The sequence below is a fragment of the Oncorhynchus mykiss genome, unplaced genomic scaffold (assembly GCF_013265735.2).
Source record: "Oncorhynchus mykiss isolate Arlee unplaced genomic scaffold, USDA_OmykA_1.1 un_scaffold_186, whole genome shotgun sequence".
NCBI classification, from domain to species: Eukaryota; Metazoa; Chordata; class Actinopteri; order Salmoniformes; family Salmonidae; genus Oncorhynchus; species Oncorhynchus mykiss.
The window spans coordinates 695,220-712,500 of NW_023493673.1; the positions used below are offsets into that span (position 1 = coordinate 695,220).

General features: G+C 45.6%; 1 protein-coding gene across 2 annotated transcripts in view; it reads right to left on the reverse strand.

Moving 5' to 3' along the window:
- Nucleotides 1–2,009: 2,009 nt before the first annotated feature.
- The window catches only part of LOC110506208 (C-terminal-binding protein 2), an 87,773-nt gene continuing 72,501 nt past the window's right edge, over nt 2,010–17,281 (reverse strand). For both annotated transcript variants that reach the window (XM_036972610.1, XM_036972611.1), the window contains exons 5-9: nt 16,786–17,000; nt 11,532–11,662; nt 8,470–8,597; nt 4,412–4,529; nt 2,010–2,226 (exon numbers count right to left, since the gene is read on the reverse strand). In XM_036972610.1, the coding sequence (XP_036828505.1) occupies nt 2,037–2,226; nt 4,412–4,529; nt 8,470–8,597; nt 11,532–11,662; nt 16,786–17,000 (782 nt within the window). In that variant the 3' untranslated portion in view covers nt 2,010–2,036. The remainder of the gene's footprint in view (nt 2,227–4,411; nt 4,530–8,469; nt 8,598–11,531; nt 11,663–16,785; nt 17,001–17,281) is intronic.

Consider the following 17,281-nt stretch of genomic DNA (forward strand, 5'->3'; position numbering starts at 1 on the left):
CTATAATATATTACAGTTGTCCTCTGTTCTCACAGGGGCCCCATCTATAATATATTACATCAGTTGTCCTCTGTTCTCACAGGGGCTCCATCTATAATATATTACAGTTGTCCTCTGTTCTCACAGGGGCCCCATCTATAATATATTACATCAGTTGTCCTCTGTTCTCACAGGGGCCCCATCTATAATATATTACAGTTGTCCTCTGTTCTCCCAGGGGCTCCATCTATAATATATTACAGTTGTCCTCTGTTCTCCCAGGGGCCCCATCTATAATATATTACGCTAGTGTTCGGCCAACACATGCCCTCTTGGTAACGCAACACTTTGTGGTGTATGATACTCTGTGGCTGAGGGAGGAAAAGAGCATTTCCACCAGTCCGCTGCAGTATAACAGGCGCTCTTCGGCGGTAAACACCTTGGAACATTGATGATGATGATGATGATAGCAGGACGTATGGGTTCGGGAAAGAGGTTAAAGTTCACTCAGATTACAATTACTGATGATAAAGTCATCTGTCAAGTATTTTCCTTTCTGTTTGATGATAATATATATATATATAGTTTATTATCATATTTTTTTGTTGTCTATTTTAGATCAAAATCTAATTAAGATCAAAATAAAAAATTGTATATTTTGTGATGTAACACAGAATAGACCCAGAGGAGACCTGACAATACATGTTACATAAGGAGGGTAGGAGAAGGTGAGGGGGGGGGGGGGGGGGGGGGGTCAAGGGGTCAAAGGATTAGGGGGGGTGATGTCAAAGGTTTCTCTCATGTTCTCCCATTGGTCAGGAAGTCTTCCCATGATGCTCTGAGGTGTGGGCGGGACTGTCAGTCTCCTCTCTGCTTGCCACTATACGACGGCGATAGACAGCTAACACTGGACTCACAACGGACCACGTGGGCACGTTCCAAAATAAAATGAGTACTGTAGAAGTTGGTAGTGAACCTAAAGAGGCCGTACCGACCGTACCGACCGTACCGACCGTACCGACCAACGGGACAGTCAATACTAAAACGTTGAGTACAAATCCGTGAAGGAACTGCTTCTGCATTCACAGTTCGGTGGTTTATTCCCAGGACTGACGGTAAATATCGTTGTGTTCTGTGTTCTGATTGGTCCAAACTTCAGATGGACGCTTTTTGTTTGTGTGTTTGTTGACTTGACTTGGTTGTGAGTGTAGCTTGAGTTTCCTGTTGTTGTTGTTGTTGTTGTTGTTGTCCTCTCTACTGGTTGGGTTTGAGGAGGTGTTGAGGAGCATGTTGCTCTTCCTGTTGTTGTTGTTGTTGTTGTCCTCTCTACTGGTTGAGTTTGAGGTGTTGAGGAGCATGTTGCTCTTCCTGTTGTTGTCCTCTCTACTGGTTGAGTTTGAGGAGCATGATGATCTTCCTGTTGTTGTTGTTATTGTCCTCTCTACTGGTTGAGTTTGAGGAGGTGTTGAGGAGCATGTTGCTCTTCCTGTTGTTGTCCTCTCTACTGGTTGAGTTTGAGGAGGTGTTGAGGAGCATGATGCTCTTCCTGTTGTTGTCCTCTCTACTGGTTGAGTTTGAGGAGGTGTTGAGGAGCATGATGCTCTTCCTGTTGTTGTTGTTGTTGTCCTCTCTACTGGTTGAGTTTGAGGAGGTGTTGAGGAGCATGTTGCTCTTCCTGTTGTTGTTGTTGTTGTCCTCTCTACTGGTTGAGTTTGAGGAGGTGTTGAGGAGCATGTTGCTCTTCCTGTTGTTGTTGTTGTTCTCTCTACTGGTTGAGTTTGAGGAGCATGTTGCTCTTCCTGTTGTCGTTGTTGTTGTCCTCTCTACTGGTTGAGTTTGAGGAGGTGTTGAGGAGCATGTTGCTCTTCCTCTGCTGCCAAGGCAGCAGCTCCTCTTCCTGTGGCACTGTTGTTATTGTCCTCTCCACTGGTTGAGTTTGAGGAGGTGCATGATGCTCTTCCTCTGCTGCCAAGGCAGCAGCTCCTCTTCCTGTGGCACTGTTGTTATTGTCCTCTCTGCTGGCTGGTTGGCTGGCTGCTATGCTGGCGGTCAGGGTGCTATTGCTCGGTAAGGTGCTCTCTGGTCTCTCCGTGACAGTATTTGGAGGCTGGCTGGTTGGGCGAGGGGGCCTGGGACGGATGGGTACCAGAGGGCAGGGTATGGGCGATTGGTACCCCCCCTGGCACCATCCCCTCTAAGCCACCCGGGATCACCCCTGGAGCCATGCCCATCATGCCCGGTGGGTACCTAGGGAGAAGGAGGTTAGAGGTCAGGGTCAAAGGTCATCTGTAGTTCAGGCAGGCAATAGCGAAGCAGCCCAGAGCTGAAGATTCCGTTGTGACAGAGTGATGAGGACAGAGTAGTAGAAGACCTTTCTTCACCCAGAGACACACTTTAATGGAAGAGGGGGTTGGTCTAATGGAAGAGGGGGTTGGTCTGTCTAACAGAAGAGGGGGTTGGTCTGTCTAATGGAAGAGGGGGTTGGTCTAATGGAAGAGGGGGTTGGTCTGTCTAACAGAAGAGGGGGTTGGTCTGTCTAATGGAAGAGGGGGTTGGTCTGTCTAACGGAAGAGGGGGTTGGTCTGTCTAACAGAAGAGGGGGTTGGTCTGTCTAACGGAAGAGGGGGTCGATCTGTATAATGGTAGCGGGGGTCGGTCTGTATAATGGAAGAGGGGGTTGGTCTGTCTAATGGTAGAGGGGGTCGGTCTGTCTAGTGGAAGAGGGGGTTGGTCTGTCTAATGGTAGAGGGGGTCGGTCTATCTAATGGTAGATGGGGTTGGTCTGTCTAATGGAAGAGGGGGTCGGTCTGTCTAATGGTAGAGGGGGTCGGTCTGTCTAATGGAAGAGGGGGTTGGTCTGTCTAATAGTAGAGGGGGTTGGTCTGTCTAATGGAAGAGGGGGTTGGTCTGTCTAATGGAAGAGGGGGTTGGTCTGTCTAACGGAAGAGGGGGTTGGTCTGTCTAACAGAAGAGGGGGTTGGTCTGTCTAACGGAAGAGTGTATAAATCTATGCAACAAGTGTGGACTTGTTGTCGCCTTAAGCTCCACAGGGAGCACAGAGGAGTAATGGTTGAATAGAGCCCTGCGGAAGGAAGTCAAATCTACACAGAAGTTGGTTTATTTCTACACTAAAGGGATGTTGTAAGAGAACAGACCAGAGGGCAGTAACAACATTACAGTCCACAGCAAATAGGTGAGAAACAGGGAGGTTCTAATCATAGAAATACATTCTGTAGAATGAATGGGAAGAACAGTTCTATAGATTACATTTCTACGGTTGTAGTATATCCAGGCCTGGCAGAAAGAGGCACCGCATCATCACACAGTATTTACCTGAGTGCCAATAGGTACTACATTTTGTCTTGAGGAGCCCCGGTTGTTAGGGCGTGCAGAGTTTGGTTGGCTTGGCTGTGTGAGAGAAGCACACGGAGGTGGACAGACTGAGATCAGATCAACATCCAGGGAGGTCACATGGTGAAGGAGTACGAGGTAACGCTGTATCAGGGCTCTCCAACCCTGTTACCCTGTTACTAGACCCTGTTACCCTGTTACCCTGTTACTAGACCCTGTTACCCTGTTACTAGACCCTGTTACCCTGTTACTAGACCCTGTTACCCTGTTACTAGGCCATGTTACCCTGTTACTAGACCCTGTTACTAGACCCTGTTACCCTGTTACTAGACCATGTTACCCTGCTACTAGACCCTGTTACCAGACCCTGTTACCCTGTTACTAGACCCTGTTACTAGACCCTGTTACCCTGTTACTAGACCCTGTTACCCTGTTACTAGACCATGTTACCCTGTTACTAGACCATGTTACCCTGTTACTTGACCCTGTTACTAGAGCTGTCCTGTTAAAATGGTATCTCTCCAGGAACAGGGTTGGAGTTAAAACCTACAGGAGGATTTCTCTCCAGGAACAGGGTTGGAGTTAAAACCTACAGGAAGGAGGGTATCTCTCCAGGAACAGGGTTGGAGTTAAAACCTACAGGAAGGAGGATTTCTCTCCAGGAACAGGGTTGGAGTTAAAACCTACAGGAAGGAGGGTATCTCTCCAGGAACAGGGTTGGAGTTAAAACCTACAGGAAGGAGGATTTCTCTCCAGGAACAGGGTTGCAGTTAAAACCTACAGGAAGGAGGGTATCTCTCCAGGAACAGGGTTCTACTACATTCTAAGAAAAACATAACATTGACATCTCTATTCATGTTTTTTTTTAACTGAGAGTTTCTTTATCTCAAACCGTCTTTATGTGCCCGTAAATGTCCCTGTATTTCAGAAATGTATCTGACCTAGTCAAGATATCCAGGACTATGAAAATAACTTTATAAACCTATATGTCAAGAGGTGAAATGAGCAATAAAATAAGATGATGTGTGTGTGTGTGTCACACAGTAGATGTCACACTTGTCGCTGTGCTTCCTCAGCCTACCTGTAGGCGGTGCCATTGAGCTCTGGGTGGACACCTTGCTGGTCCATTACTGCCCACGGTCCTGTGGTCACAAAGAACTCCTTATTCACACAGTTTCTTAGGCTGTCAGGGATGCGGCCTGCGATGGAGAGAGGGAGGGAGAGAGAGAGAAAGTGGGGAGATGGAGGGAGGAGAGGGAGATAGATTAAGAAACGTGGAGAGAGAGAGAGAGGTAAAGGCAGAGAGAGGTAAAGATAGAGAGAGGTAAAGAGAGAGAGAGAGAGGTAAAGAGAGAAACAGAGAGAGAGAGGTAAAGACAGAGAAAGAGAGGTAAAAACAGAGCGAGAGAGGTAAAGACAGAGAGAGAGGTAAAGACAGAGAGAGAGGTAAAGAGAGAGAGAGGTAAAGAGAGAGATAGAGGTAAAGACAGAGAGAGGGGTAAAGAGAGAGACAGAGGTAAAGAGAGAGAGAGAGGTAAAGAGAGAGAGAGGTAAAGACAGAGAGAGAGGTAAAGAGAGAGAGAGGTAAAGCGAGAGATAGAGGTAAAGACAGAGAGAGGTAAATAGAGAGAGAGGTAAAGAGAGAGATAGAGGTAAAGACAGAGAGAGGTAAAGAGAGAGAGAGGTAAAGAGAGAGAGAGGTAAAGACAGAGAGAGGTAAAGAGAGAGGAGAGGTAAAGACAGAGAGAGGTAAAGAGAGAGGAGAGGTAAAGACAGAGAGAGGTAAAGAGAGAGTAGAGGTAAAGAGAGAGAGAGAGAGGTAAAGAGAGAGGAGAGGTAAAGAGAGAGGAAAGGTAAAGAGAGAGAGAGAGGTAAAGAGAGAGGAGAGGTAAAGAGAGAGAGGTAAAGAGAGAGGGAGGTAAAGAGAGAGAGAGAGAGAGGTAAAGAGAGAGAGAGGGATAGTTCTAATACAAAGCACCAACCTGAATCATCACACAGACTAAATGAAGCCATAACTTGTAGAGTGATTAAAACGGGATAAAGAAGGAATGGGTAGATGTTAGCTATGGGATGGAGAGATGTTAGCTATGGGATGGGTAGATGTTAGCTATGGGATGGGTAGATGTTAGCTATGGAATGGAGAGATGTTAGCTATGGGATGGGTAGATGCTAGCTATGGGATGGAGAGATGTTAGCTATGGAATGGAGAGATGTTAGCTATGGGATGGAGACATGTTAGCTATGGGATGGAGAGATGTTAGCTATGGGATGGAGAGATGTTAGCTATGGAATGGAGAGATGTTAGCTATGGGATGGAGACATGTTAGCTATGGGATGGAGAGATGTTAGCTATGGGATGGGTAGATGTTAGCTATGGGATGGAGAGATGTTAGCTATGGGATGGAGAGATGTTAGCTATGGGATGGAGAGATGTTAGCTATGGGATGGAGAGATGTTAGCTATGGGATGGAGAGATGTTAGCTATGGGATGGAGACATGTTAGCTATGGGATGGAGAGATGTTAGCTATGGGATGGAGAGATGTTAGCTATGGGATGGAGATATGTTAGCTATGGGATGGAGAGATGTTAGCTATGGGATGGAGATATGTTAGCTATGGGATGGGTAGATGTTAGCTATGGGATGGAGAGATGTTAGCTATGGGATGGAGAGATGTTAGCTATGGGATGGAGATATGTTAGCTATGGGATGGAGAGATGTTAGCTATGGGATGGAGAGACGTTAGCTATGGGATGGAGAGATGTTAGCTATGGGATGGGTAGATGTTAGCTATGGGATGGAGAGATGTTAGCTATGGGATGGAGAGATGTTAGCTATGGGATGGAGAGATGTTAGCTATGGGATGGAGAGATGTTAGCTATGGGATGGGTAGATGTTAGCTATGGGATGGAGAGATGTTAGCTATGGGATGGAGATATGTTAGCTTAAGAAGGATAGAAATTCCACAAATTAACTTTTAACAAGGCACACATGTCAATTGAAATGCATTCCAGGTGACTAGCTCATGAAGCTGGTTGAGAGAATGCCAAGAGTGTGCAAAGCTGTCATCAAGGCAAGGCTATTTGAAGAATCACAAATATAAAATATATTTTTGATTTGTTTAACACTTTCGTTTGGTTACTACATGATTCCACATGTGTTATTTCATAGTTTTATTGTTTTCACTATTATTCTACAATGTAGAAAACAGTAACAAATCAAATAAAAACCCTTGAATGAGTAGGTGTTCTAGAACCTTTGACCGGTAGTGTTGCCTGGCAACACAATCCCTAATTAAAGTTGTTATTTCACAATGTGGATGTTATCTGGGAGGCAAGGGTTAGATCCCAAATGGCACCCTATTCCCTATATAGTGCACTACAATTGACATGAAGTCTGGTTTGAAGTTGTGTACTACAACCCTGCTGGGGAACAGGGTTCCTGACTAGTGAGGTGCTGGGGAACAGGGTTCCTGACTAGTGAGGTGCTGGGGAACAGGGTTCCTGACTAGTGAGGTGCTGGGGAACAGGGTCCCTGACTAGTGAGGTGACTAGTGAGGTGCTGGGGACCAGGGTTCCTGACTAGTGAGGTGCTGGGGACCAGGGTTCCTGACTAGTGAGGTGCTGGGGACCAGGGTTCCTGACTAGTGAGGTGCTGGGGACCAGGGTTCCTGACTAGTGAGGTGACTAGTGAGGTGCTGGGGAACAGGGTTCCTGACTAGTGAGGTGCTGGGGAACAGGGTTCCTGACTAGTGAGGTGCTGGGGAACAGGGTTCCTGACTAGTGAGGTGCTGGGGACCAGGGTCCCTGACTAGTGAGGTGCTGGGGACCAGGGTTCCTGACTAGTGAGGTGCTGGGGACCAGGGTTCCTGACTAGTGAGGTGCTGGGGACCAGGGTTCCTGACTAGTGAGGTGCTGGGGACCAGGGTCCCTGACTAGTGAGGTGCTGGGGACCAGGGTCCCTGACTAGTGAGGTGCTGGGGACCAGGGTTCCTGACTAGTGAGGTGCTGGGGACCAGGGTCCCTGACTAGTGAGGTGCTGGGGAACAGGGTTCCTGACTAGTGAGGTGCTGGGGACCAGGGTCCCTGACTAGTGAGGTGCTGGGGACCAGGGTCCCTGACTAGTGAGGTGCTGGGGACCAGGGTTCCTGACTAGTGAGGTGCTGGGGAACAGGGTTCCTGACTAGTGAGGTGCTGGGGACCAGGGTCCCTGACTAGTGAGGTGCTGGGGAACAGGGTTCCTGACTAGTGAGGTGCTGGGGAACAGGGTTCCTGACTAGTGAGGTGCTGGGGACCAGGGTCCCTGACTAGTGAGGTGCTGGGGAACAGGGTTCCTGACTAGTGAGGTGCTGGGGACCAGGGTCCCTGACTAGTGAGGTGCTGGGGAACAGGGTTCCTGACTAGTGAGGTGCTGGGGACCAGGGTCCCTGACTAGTGAGGTGCTGGGGAACAGGGTCCCTGACTAGTGAGGTGCTGGGGACCAGGGTCCCTGACTAGTGAGGTTCTGGGGAACAGGGTTCCTGACTAGTGAGGTGCTGGGGAACAGGGTCCCTGACTAGTGAGGTGCTGGGGACCAGGGTCCCTGACTAGTGAGGTGCTGGGGACCAGGGTCCCTGACTAGTGAGGTGCTGGGGACCAGGGTTCCTGACTAGTGAGGTGCTGGGGAACATGGTCCCTGACTAGTGAGGTGCTGGGGACCAGGGTTCCTGACTAGTGAGGTGCTGGGGAACATGGTCCCTGACTAGTGAGGTTCTGGGGACCAGGGTCCCTGACTAGTGAGGTGCTGGGGACCAGGGTTCCTGACTAGTGAGGTGCTGGGGAACATGGTCCCTGACTAGTGAGGTGCTGGGGACCAGGGTTCCTGACTAGTGAGGTGCTGGGGACCAGGGTTCCTGACTAGTGAGGTGCTGGGGACCAGGGTCCCTGACTAGTGAGGTGCTGGGGAACAGGGTTCCTGACTAGTGAGGTTCTGGGGAACATGGTTCCTGACTAGTGAGGTGCTAGGGACCAGGGTTCCTGACTAGTGAGGTGCTGGGGACCAGGGTCCCTGACTAGTGAGGTGCTGGGGAACAGGGTTCCTGACTAGTGAGGTTCTGGGGACCAGGGTTCCAGACTAGTGAGGTGCTGGGGACCAGGCGTACCACTGATGGCTCTTCGTATCTCGGTGGCAGCTGCCTCTCTCATCTCCAGAGAAGCCTGTTCACTGTACCAGGCTGTGTGTGGTGTACAGATCAGGTTGGGAGCATCCTTCAGAGGGCCTGTAGCAAAACTAGAGAGAGGGGAGGGTTGGGGGGTGGGGGGGTTGGTTTTAGAGAGAACAAGTATCAGACCCAAATCAGGCAGTGGCCTCTTCATCTAATCTCCTTTCCTCATCTCCTCCTTTCATCTCCTCCCTTCATTTCCTCCTCTCTTAATTTCCTCTCTTCATCTCCTCTCTTCATCTCCTCATCTCCTCTCCATCCCTGAGATGCTGAGACTTCTTCCCTCAGTCCTCCCAACTCACCCTCCGTGCCCTGGTCCAAGGGTTGTGTGTGAAGGTGTCACTGATATGAGCCACTGTAGTGTGGGATTACAGGTCCTCTGTTGACGTCTTGTTGATGTGTGTTCACAGTAGAACCATATCTCCCTGACAACATATCGCCTGACACCATATCTCCCTGACAACATATCGCCTGACACCATATCTCCCTGACAACATATCGCGTGACACCATATCTCCCTGACAACATATCTCCCTGACAACATAACTCCCTGACAACATATCTCCCTGACAACATAACTCCCTGACAACATATCTCCCTGACAACATATCTCCCTGACAACATTAGTCCCTGACAACATAACTCCCTGACAACATATCTCCCTGACAACATAACTCCCTGACAACATATCTCCCTGACAACATATCTCCCTGACAACATATCTCCCTGACAACAGAGCTCGCTGACACTGGAAGAGGTGTTACTATCAGGTAAACTATACTGGGGTGTTACTGTCAGGTAAACTATACTGGGGTGTTACTGTCAGGTAAACTATACTGAGGTGTTACTGTCAGGTAAACTATACTGAGGTGTTACTGTCAGGTAAACTATACTGAGGTGTTACTGTCAGGTAAACTATACTGAGGTGTTACTGTCAGGTAAACTATAATGAGGTGTTACTGTCAGGTAAACTATACTGAGGTGTTACTGTCAGGTAAACTATACTGAGGTGGTACTGTCAGGTAAACTATACTGGGGTGTTACTGTCAGGTAAACTATACTGAGGTGGTAGCAGGTGTTACTGTCAGGTAAACTATACTGAGGTGTTACTGTCAGGTAAACTATACTGAGGTGTTACTGTCAGGTAAACTATACTGAGGTGTTAATGTCAGGTAAACTATACTGAGGTGGTAGCAGGTGTTACTGTCAGGTTAACTATACTGAGGTGTTACTGTCAGGTAAACTATACTGAGGTGTTACTGTCAGGTAAACTATACTGAGGTGTTACTGTCAGGTAAACTATACTGAGGTGTTACTGTCAGGTAAACTATACTGAGGTGTTACTGTCAGGTAAACTATACTGAGGTGTTACTGTCAGGTAAACTATACTGAGGTGTTACTGTCAGGTAAACTATACTGAGGTGTTACTGTCAGGTAAACTATACTGAGGTGTTACTGTCAGGTAAACTATACTGAGGTGTTACTGTCAGGTAAACTATACTGGGGTGTTACTGTCAGGTAAACTATACTGAGGTGTTACTGTCAGGTAAACTATACTGAGGTGTTACTATCAGGTAAACTATACTGAGGTGTTACTGTCAGGTAAACTATACTGAGGTGTTACTGTCAGGTAAACTATACTGAGGTGGTAGCAGGTGTTACTGTCAGGTTAACTATACTGAGGTGTTACTGTCAGGTAAACTATACTGAGGTGTTACTGTCAGGTTAACTATACTGAGGTGTTACTACCAGGTAAACTATAATGAGGTGTAACTGTCAGGTAAACTATACTGAGGTGGTAGCAGGTGTTACTGTCAGGTTAACTATACTGAGGTGTTACTGTCAGGTAAACTATACTGAGGTGTTACTGTCAGGTAAACTATACTGAGGTGGTAGCAGGTGTTACTACCAGGTAAACTATAATGAGGTGTTACTGTCAGGTAAACTATACTGAGGTGGTAGCAGGTGTTACTGTCAGGTAAACTATAATGAGGTGGTACTGTCAGGTAAACTATACTGAGGTGTAACTGTCAGGTAAACTATACTGAGGTGGTAGCAGGTGTTACTGTCAGGTAAACTATAATGAGGTGTTACTGTCAGGTAAACTATACTGAGGTGTTACTGTCAGGTAAACTATACTGAGGTGGTAGCAGGTGTTACTGTCAGGTAAACTATAATGAGGTGTTACTGTCAGGTTAACTATACTGAGGTGGTAGCAGGTGTTACTGTCAGGTAAACTATAATGAGGTGGTACTGTCAGGTAAACTATACTGAGGTGTAACTGTCAGGTAAACTATACTGAGGTGGTAGCAGGTGTTACTGTCAGGTAAACTATACTGAGGTGGTAGCAGGTGTTACTGTCAGGTAAACTATACTGAGGTGTTACTGTCAGGTAAACTATACTGAGGTGTTACTGTCAGGTAAACTATACTGAGGTGGTACTGTCAGGTAAACTATACTGGGGTGTTACTGTCAGGTAAACTATACTGAGGTGTTACTATCAGGTAAACTATACTGAGGTGTTACTGTCAGGTAAACTATACTGAGGTGGTAGCAGGTGTTACTGTCAGGTTAACTATACTGAGGTGTTACTGTCAGGTAAACTATACTGAGGTGTTACTGTCAGGTAAACTATACTGAGGTGGTAGCAGGTGTTACTGTCAGGTAAACTATACTGAGGTGTTACTATCAGGTAAACTATACTGAGGTGTTACTGTCAGGTAAACTATACTGAGGTGTTACTATCAGGTAAACTATACTGAGGTGGTAGCAGGTGTTACTGTCAGGTAAACTATAATGAGGTGTTACTGTCAGGTTAACTATATCCTCATCCACTGTGTGTCTCACTTCAATGGTTCTGTAGAGAGGACGTCCACTTGTGTGTGTGTGTGTGTGTGTGTGAGCTCGTACATTCATGCACTGTGTGTCTCACCTGAAGGGTTCTATCTCGTGCACTGTGTGTCTCACCTGAAGGGTTCTATCTCGTGCACTGTGTGTCTCACCTGAAGGGTTCTATCTCGTGCACGTCCAGGGCAGCGCCACGTATCCTCCCCTCCTTCAGGGCCTGAGCCAGGGCCTTCTCATCCACCAGCCCTCCCCGCGCTGCATTCACCAGGAACGCTCCCTGACGCATCTAGAAGGGTCGGGGGGAGAGAAAGATAAGAGAGAGAGAAAAGGGGGGGGGGGTTGATTTGATCTAAAGAGGGGTGCCACCAACATGTAGTTATTACAAAGAATTTGTTTGCGTCCTTCTTTTAAGCATCTTAATAGAGATGACCTTCTGATGGAGCTGGAGAAGAGAGACTAGAATAGAGATGACCTTCTGATGGAGCTGGAGAAGAGAGACTAGAATAGAGATGACCTACTGATGGAGCTGGAGAAGAGAGACTAGAATAGAGATGACCTTCTGATGGAGCTGGAGAAGAGAGACTAGAATAGAGATGACCTTCTGATGGAGCTGGAGAAGAGAGACTAGAATAGAGAGGACCTTCTGATGGAGCTGGAGAAGAGAGAGTAGAATAGAGATGACCTTCTGATGGAGCTGGAGAAGAGAGACTAGAATAGAGATGACCTACTGATGGAGCTGGAGAAGAGAGACTAGAATAGAGATGACCTTCTGATGGAGCTGGAGAAGAGAGACTATAATAGAGATGACCTTCTGATGGAGCTGGAGAAGAGAGACTAGAATAGAGATGACCTACTGATGGAGCTGGAGAAGATAGACTAGAATAGAGATGACCTACTGATGGAGCTGGAGAAGAGAGACTAGAATAGAGATGACCTTCTGATGGAGCTGGAGAAGAGAGACTAGAATAGAGATGACCTTCTGATGGAGCTGGAGAAGAGAGACTAGAATAGAGATGACCTTCTGATGGAGCTGGAGAAGAGAGAGTAGAATAGAGATGACCTTCTGATGGAGCTGGAGAAGAGAGACTAGAATAGAGATGACCTACTGATGGAGCTGGAGAAGAGAGACTAGAATAGAGATGACCTACTGATAGAGCTGGAGAAGAGAGACTATAATAGAGATGACCTACTGATGGAGCTGGAGAAGAGAGACTATAATAGAGATGACCTACTGATGGAGCTGGAGAAGAGAGACTAGAATAGAGATGACCTACTGATAGAGCTGGAGAAGAGAGACTATAATAGAGATGACCTACTGATGGAGCTGGAGAAGAGAGACTAGAATAGAGATGACCTACTGACAGAGCTGTAGAAGAGCCTAGAATGTATTTGACGCTCCACTGAATGCTCTACTGAAGACATGACAAACCGAGCACCTGGGCAACACATGCACACGCATACGCAAATATGTCTGTCTCATCCCCATGGAGACACATCTACACCTGAGGAAAATCAGCTCTGAGGGATCACTGTCAAAAGTGCTTTAAGAGTTGTGTGCTTGAGTACGTCCCAAATTGAACCCTATTCCCAAATGGAACTCTATTCCTTGATAGTGCACTACTTGGCTCAGCTCACAGCGTTGGCTGTAGATGGGGACATCCCAAATGGAACTCTATTCCCTTGATAGTGCACTACGTTGAGGACAAGATGACAGTTGATAACTATACTAGACAACAAAAATAAATAAAAAACTGCTAGCGGAGAAAAACAACAGCTCCAGAAAAATCCAATTACTATTCTTGGAAGAAATTGTAATCCCTTAAATCTAGACACAATACGAAATCCACGACATGAAAAGCCCTCGCACCGTCAGTCATCCTTTAATTACACACACACACACACACACACACACACACACACACACACACACACACACACACACACACACACACACACACACACACACACACACACACACGATAAGAAGATGCAGGCTTGAGAGAACAGTGAAGAAGAGACACAGGAGAGGAGAACTGGGTTAAGAGATAGAGCCTTCTCTATTCTGTTGTTCTCCTTCAGACAGCTCTTCAATGCTCTCTCTCTCTCTCTCTGTCTCTCAGATGTGAAGTCAACCAGAAACAATAGAAACACAGAAAATAAGAGGAAACTGAGATAAGAGGTGTAATTATCCTCTCCTCCATCAGGTGGCAGACTAGGACAGACCAGATGGGGTATTGTAGTTTTGACAGCAGCTCTGAGCAGTGAAGTCAACCTGAGAGAGTCAGAGGAAACTGAGATAAGAGGTGTAATTCTCCACTCCTCCACCAGGTGGCAGACCAGACAGACCAGATGGGGTATTGTAGTTTTGACAGCAGCTCTGAGCAGTGAAGTCAACCTGAGAGAGTCAGAGGAAACTGAGATAAGAGGTGTAATTCTCCTCTCCTCCACCAGGTGGCAGACTAGATGGGGTATTGTAGTTTTGACAGCAGCTCTGAGCAGTGAAGTCAACCTGAGAGAGTCAGAGGAAACTGAGATAAGAGGTGTAATTATCCTCTCCTCCACCAGGTGCTAGACCAGACAGACCAGATGGGGTATTGTAGTTTTGACAGCAGCTCTGAGCAGTGAAGTCAACCTGAGAGAGTCAGAGGAAACTGAGATAAGAGGTGTAATTCTCCCCTCCTCCACCAGGACTAGATGGGGTATTGTTGTATTGATAGCAGCTCTAAGCTGTGGGAAAGGAAACAACATCTCTACTTCGCTGACCCTCAACACTGGGGCCCCACAAGGGTGCGTGCTCAGCCCCCTCCTGTTCTCCCTGTTCACCCATGACTGCGTGGCCAAGCACGCCTCCAAATCTGCAGAAATTTGCAGAAGACAGTAATGGGCTTGATTACCAACAACGACGAGACGGCCTACAGGGAGGAGGTGAGGGCCCTCGGAGTGTGGTGTCAGGAAAATAACTTCTCACTCAACGTCAACAAAACAAAGGAGATGATTGTGGACTTCAGGAAACAGCAGAGGGAGCAGCCCCCTGTCCACATTAATGGGACAGTAGTGGAGAAGGTGGAAAGTTTTAAGTTCCTCGGCGTACACATCACAGACAAACTGAATTGGTCCACCCACACAGACAGCGTGGTGAACCAACCTCAGGAGGCTGAAGAAATTTGGCTTGTCACCTAAGACCCTCACAATCTTTTACAGATGCACAATTGAGAGCATCCTGTCGGGCTGTATCACCGCCTGGTACGGCAACTGCTCCGCCCTCAACCGCAAGGCTCTCCAGAGGGTAGTGAGGTCTGCACAACGCATCACCGGGGGCAAACTACCTGCCCTCCAGGACACCTACACCAACCGATGTCACAGGAAGGCCATAAAGATCATCAAGGACAACAACCACCCGAGCCACTGCCTGTTCACCCCGCTATCATCCAGAAGGCGAGGTCAGTACAGGTGCATCAAAGCTGGGACCGAGAGACTGAAAAACAGCTTCTATCTCAAGGCCATCAGACTGTTCAACAGCCATCACTAACTCAGAGAGGCTGCTGCCTACATTGAGACCAAATTACTGGCCACTTTAATAAATGGATCACTAGTCACTTTATACAATGCCACATTAATAATGTTTACATATCATACATTACTCATATCATATGTACACTACCGTTCAAAAGTTTGAGGTCACTTAGAAATGTCCTTGTTTTTGAAAGAAAAGCACATTTTTTATCCATTAAAATAACATCAAATTGATCAGAAATACAGTGTAGACATTGTTTATGTTGTAAATGACTATTGTAGCTGGAGACGGTAGATTTTTAATGTAATATCTACATTGACGTACAGAGGCCCATCACTCCTGTGTTCCAATGGCACGTTGTGTTAGCTATTCCAAGTTTATCATTTTAAAAGGCTAATTGATCATTAGAAAACCCTTTTGTGATTATGTTAGCACAGCTGAAAACTGGCCTTCTGATTAAAGAAGCAATAAAACTGGCCTTCTTTAGACTAGTTGAGTATCTGGAGCATCGGCATGTGTGGATTCAATTACAGGCTCAAAATGGCCAGAAACAAATAACTTTCTTCTGAAACTCGTCAGTCTATTCTTATTCTGAGAAATGAAGGCTATTCCATGTGAGAAATTGCCAAGAAACTGAAGATCTGGTACAACACTGTGTACTACTCCATTCACAGAACAGCGTAAACTGGCTCTAACCAGAATAGAAAGAGGAGTGGGAGGCCCCGGTGCACAACTGAGCAAGAGGACAAGTACATTATAGTGTCTAGTTTGAGAAACAGACGCCTCACAAGTCCTCAACTGGCAGCTTCATTAAATAGTACCCACAAAACACCAGTCTCAACATCAACAGTGAAGAGGTGACTCCGAGATGCTGGCCTTCTAGGCAGAGTTGGTAGTTTATAGTGATAATATATAATATATATAAGGATGATGAGGTGTTCAGGACAGTCTGAGGAATAACTATATGAATTAATAACTCATTAATAACTATATGAATTAATACCTCATTAATAACTATATGAATTAATACCTCATTAATAACTATATGAATTAATACCTCATTAATAACTATATGAATTAATAACTCATTAATAACTATATGAATTAATACCTCATTAATAACTATATGAATTAATACCTCATTAATAACTATATGAATTAATACCTCATTAATAACTATATGAATTAATACCTCATTAATAACTATATGAATTAATAACTCATTAATAACTATATGAATTAATACCTCATTAATAACTATATGAATTAATACCTCATTAATAACTATATGAATTAATACCTCATTAATAACTATATGAATTAATAACTCATTAATAACTATATGAATTAATACCTCATTAATAACTATATGAATGAATAACTCATTAATAACTATATGAATTAATACCTCATTAATAACTATATGAATTAATACCTCATTAATAACTATATGAATTAATACCTCATTAATAACTATATGAATTAATACCTCATTAATAACTATATGAATTAATAACTCATTAATAACTATATGAATTAATACCTCATTAATAACTATATGAATGAATAACTCATTAATAACTATATGAATTAATACCTCATTAATAACTATATGAATTAATACCTCATTAATAACTATATGAATTTATAACTCATATTAATAACGATATGAATTAATAACCCATATTAATAACCACATGAATTCATAACCCATATTAATAACCACATGAATTCATAACCCATATTAATAACCATATGAATTAATAACTCATATTAATAACCATATGAATGAATAACCCATATTAATAACCATATGAATTAATAACTCATATTAATAACTGACTGGGAGTCAGTGAGTTATACCATATAGGTCAAAGGTCAGCTGTCCTCTCTACCTGTTTGATGGTGAAGTCGTTGATGAGATGGTGGTTGTGTTCGTTGAGGTTGCAGTGCAGAGACACGCAGTCTGACTGGTAGAGCAGGTCTTGTAGGGTGTAGACGCGCTGGACGCCCAGGGAACGCTCCAAGCCGTCCTGCAGGTAGGGGTCGTAGAAGATCACGGTGAAGCCAAACACCTTGGCCCGCACCGCCACCGCCTGACCCGAACGACCTACACGCACAGAGACAGAGGAGAGAGCATGGTTTAGTCACAACATCAACACACACACACACACACACACACACACACAGAGACAGAGGAGAGAGAATGGTTTAGTCACAACATCAACACGCACATCACCTTACAAATAGCCAAGCCATAGTGTGTGTGTCCTGTCTCATCTCAGTGTGGGATGGGCAGCCAGATGGGGGAGCTCTCTGTTCCCTCTCTCTCAGTTCTCTCCTCTCTGTTCTCTCTGAGAGGAACAGACACAGCTGCAGCTCTCACTGACT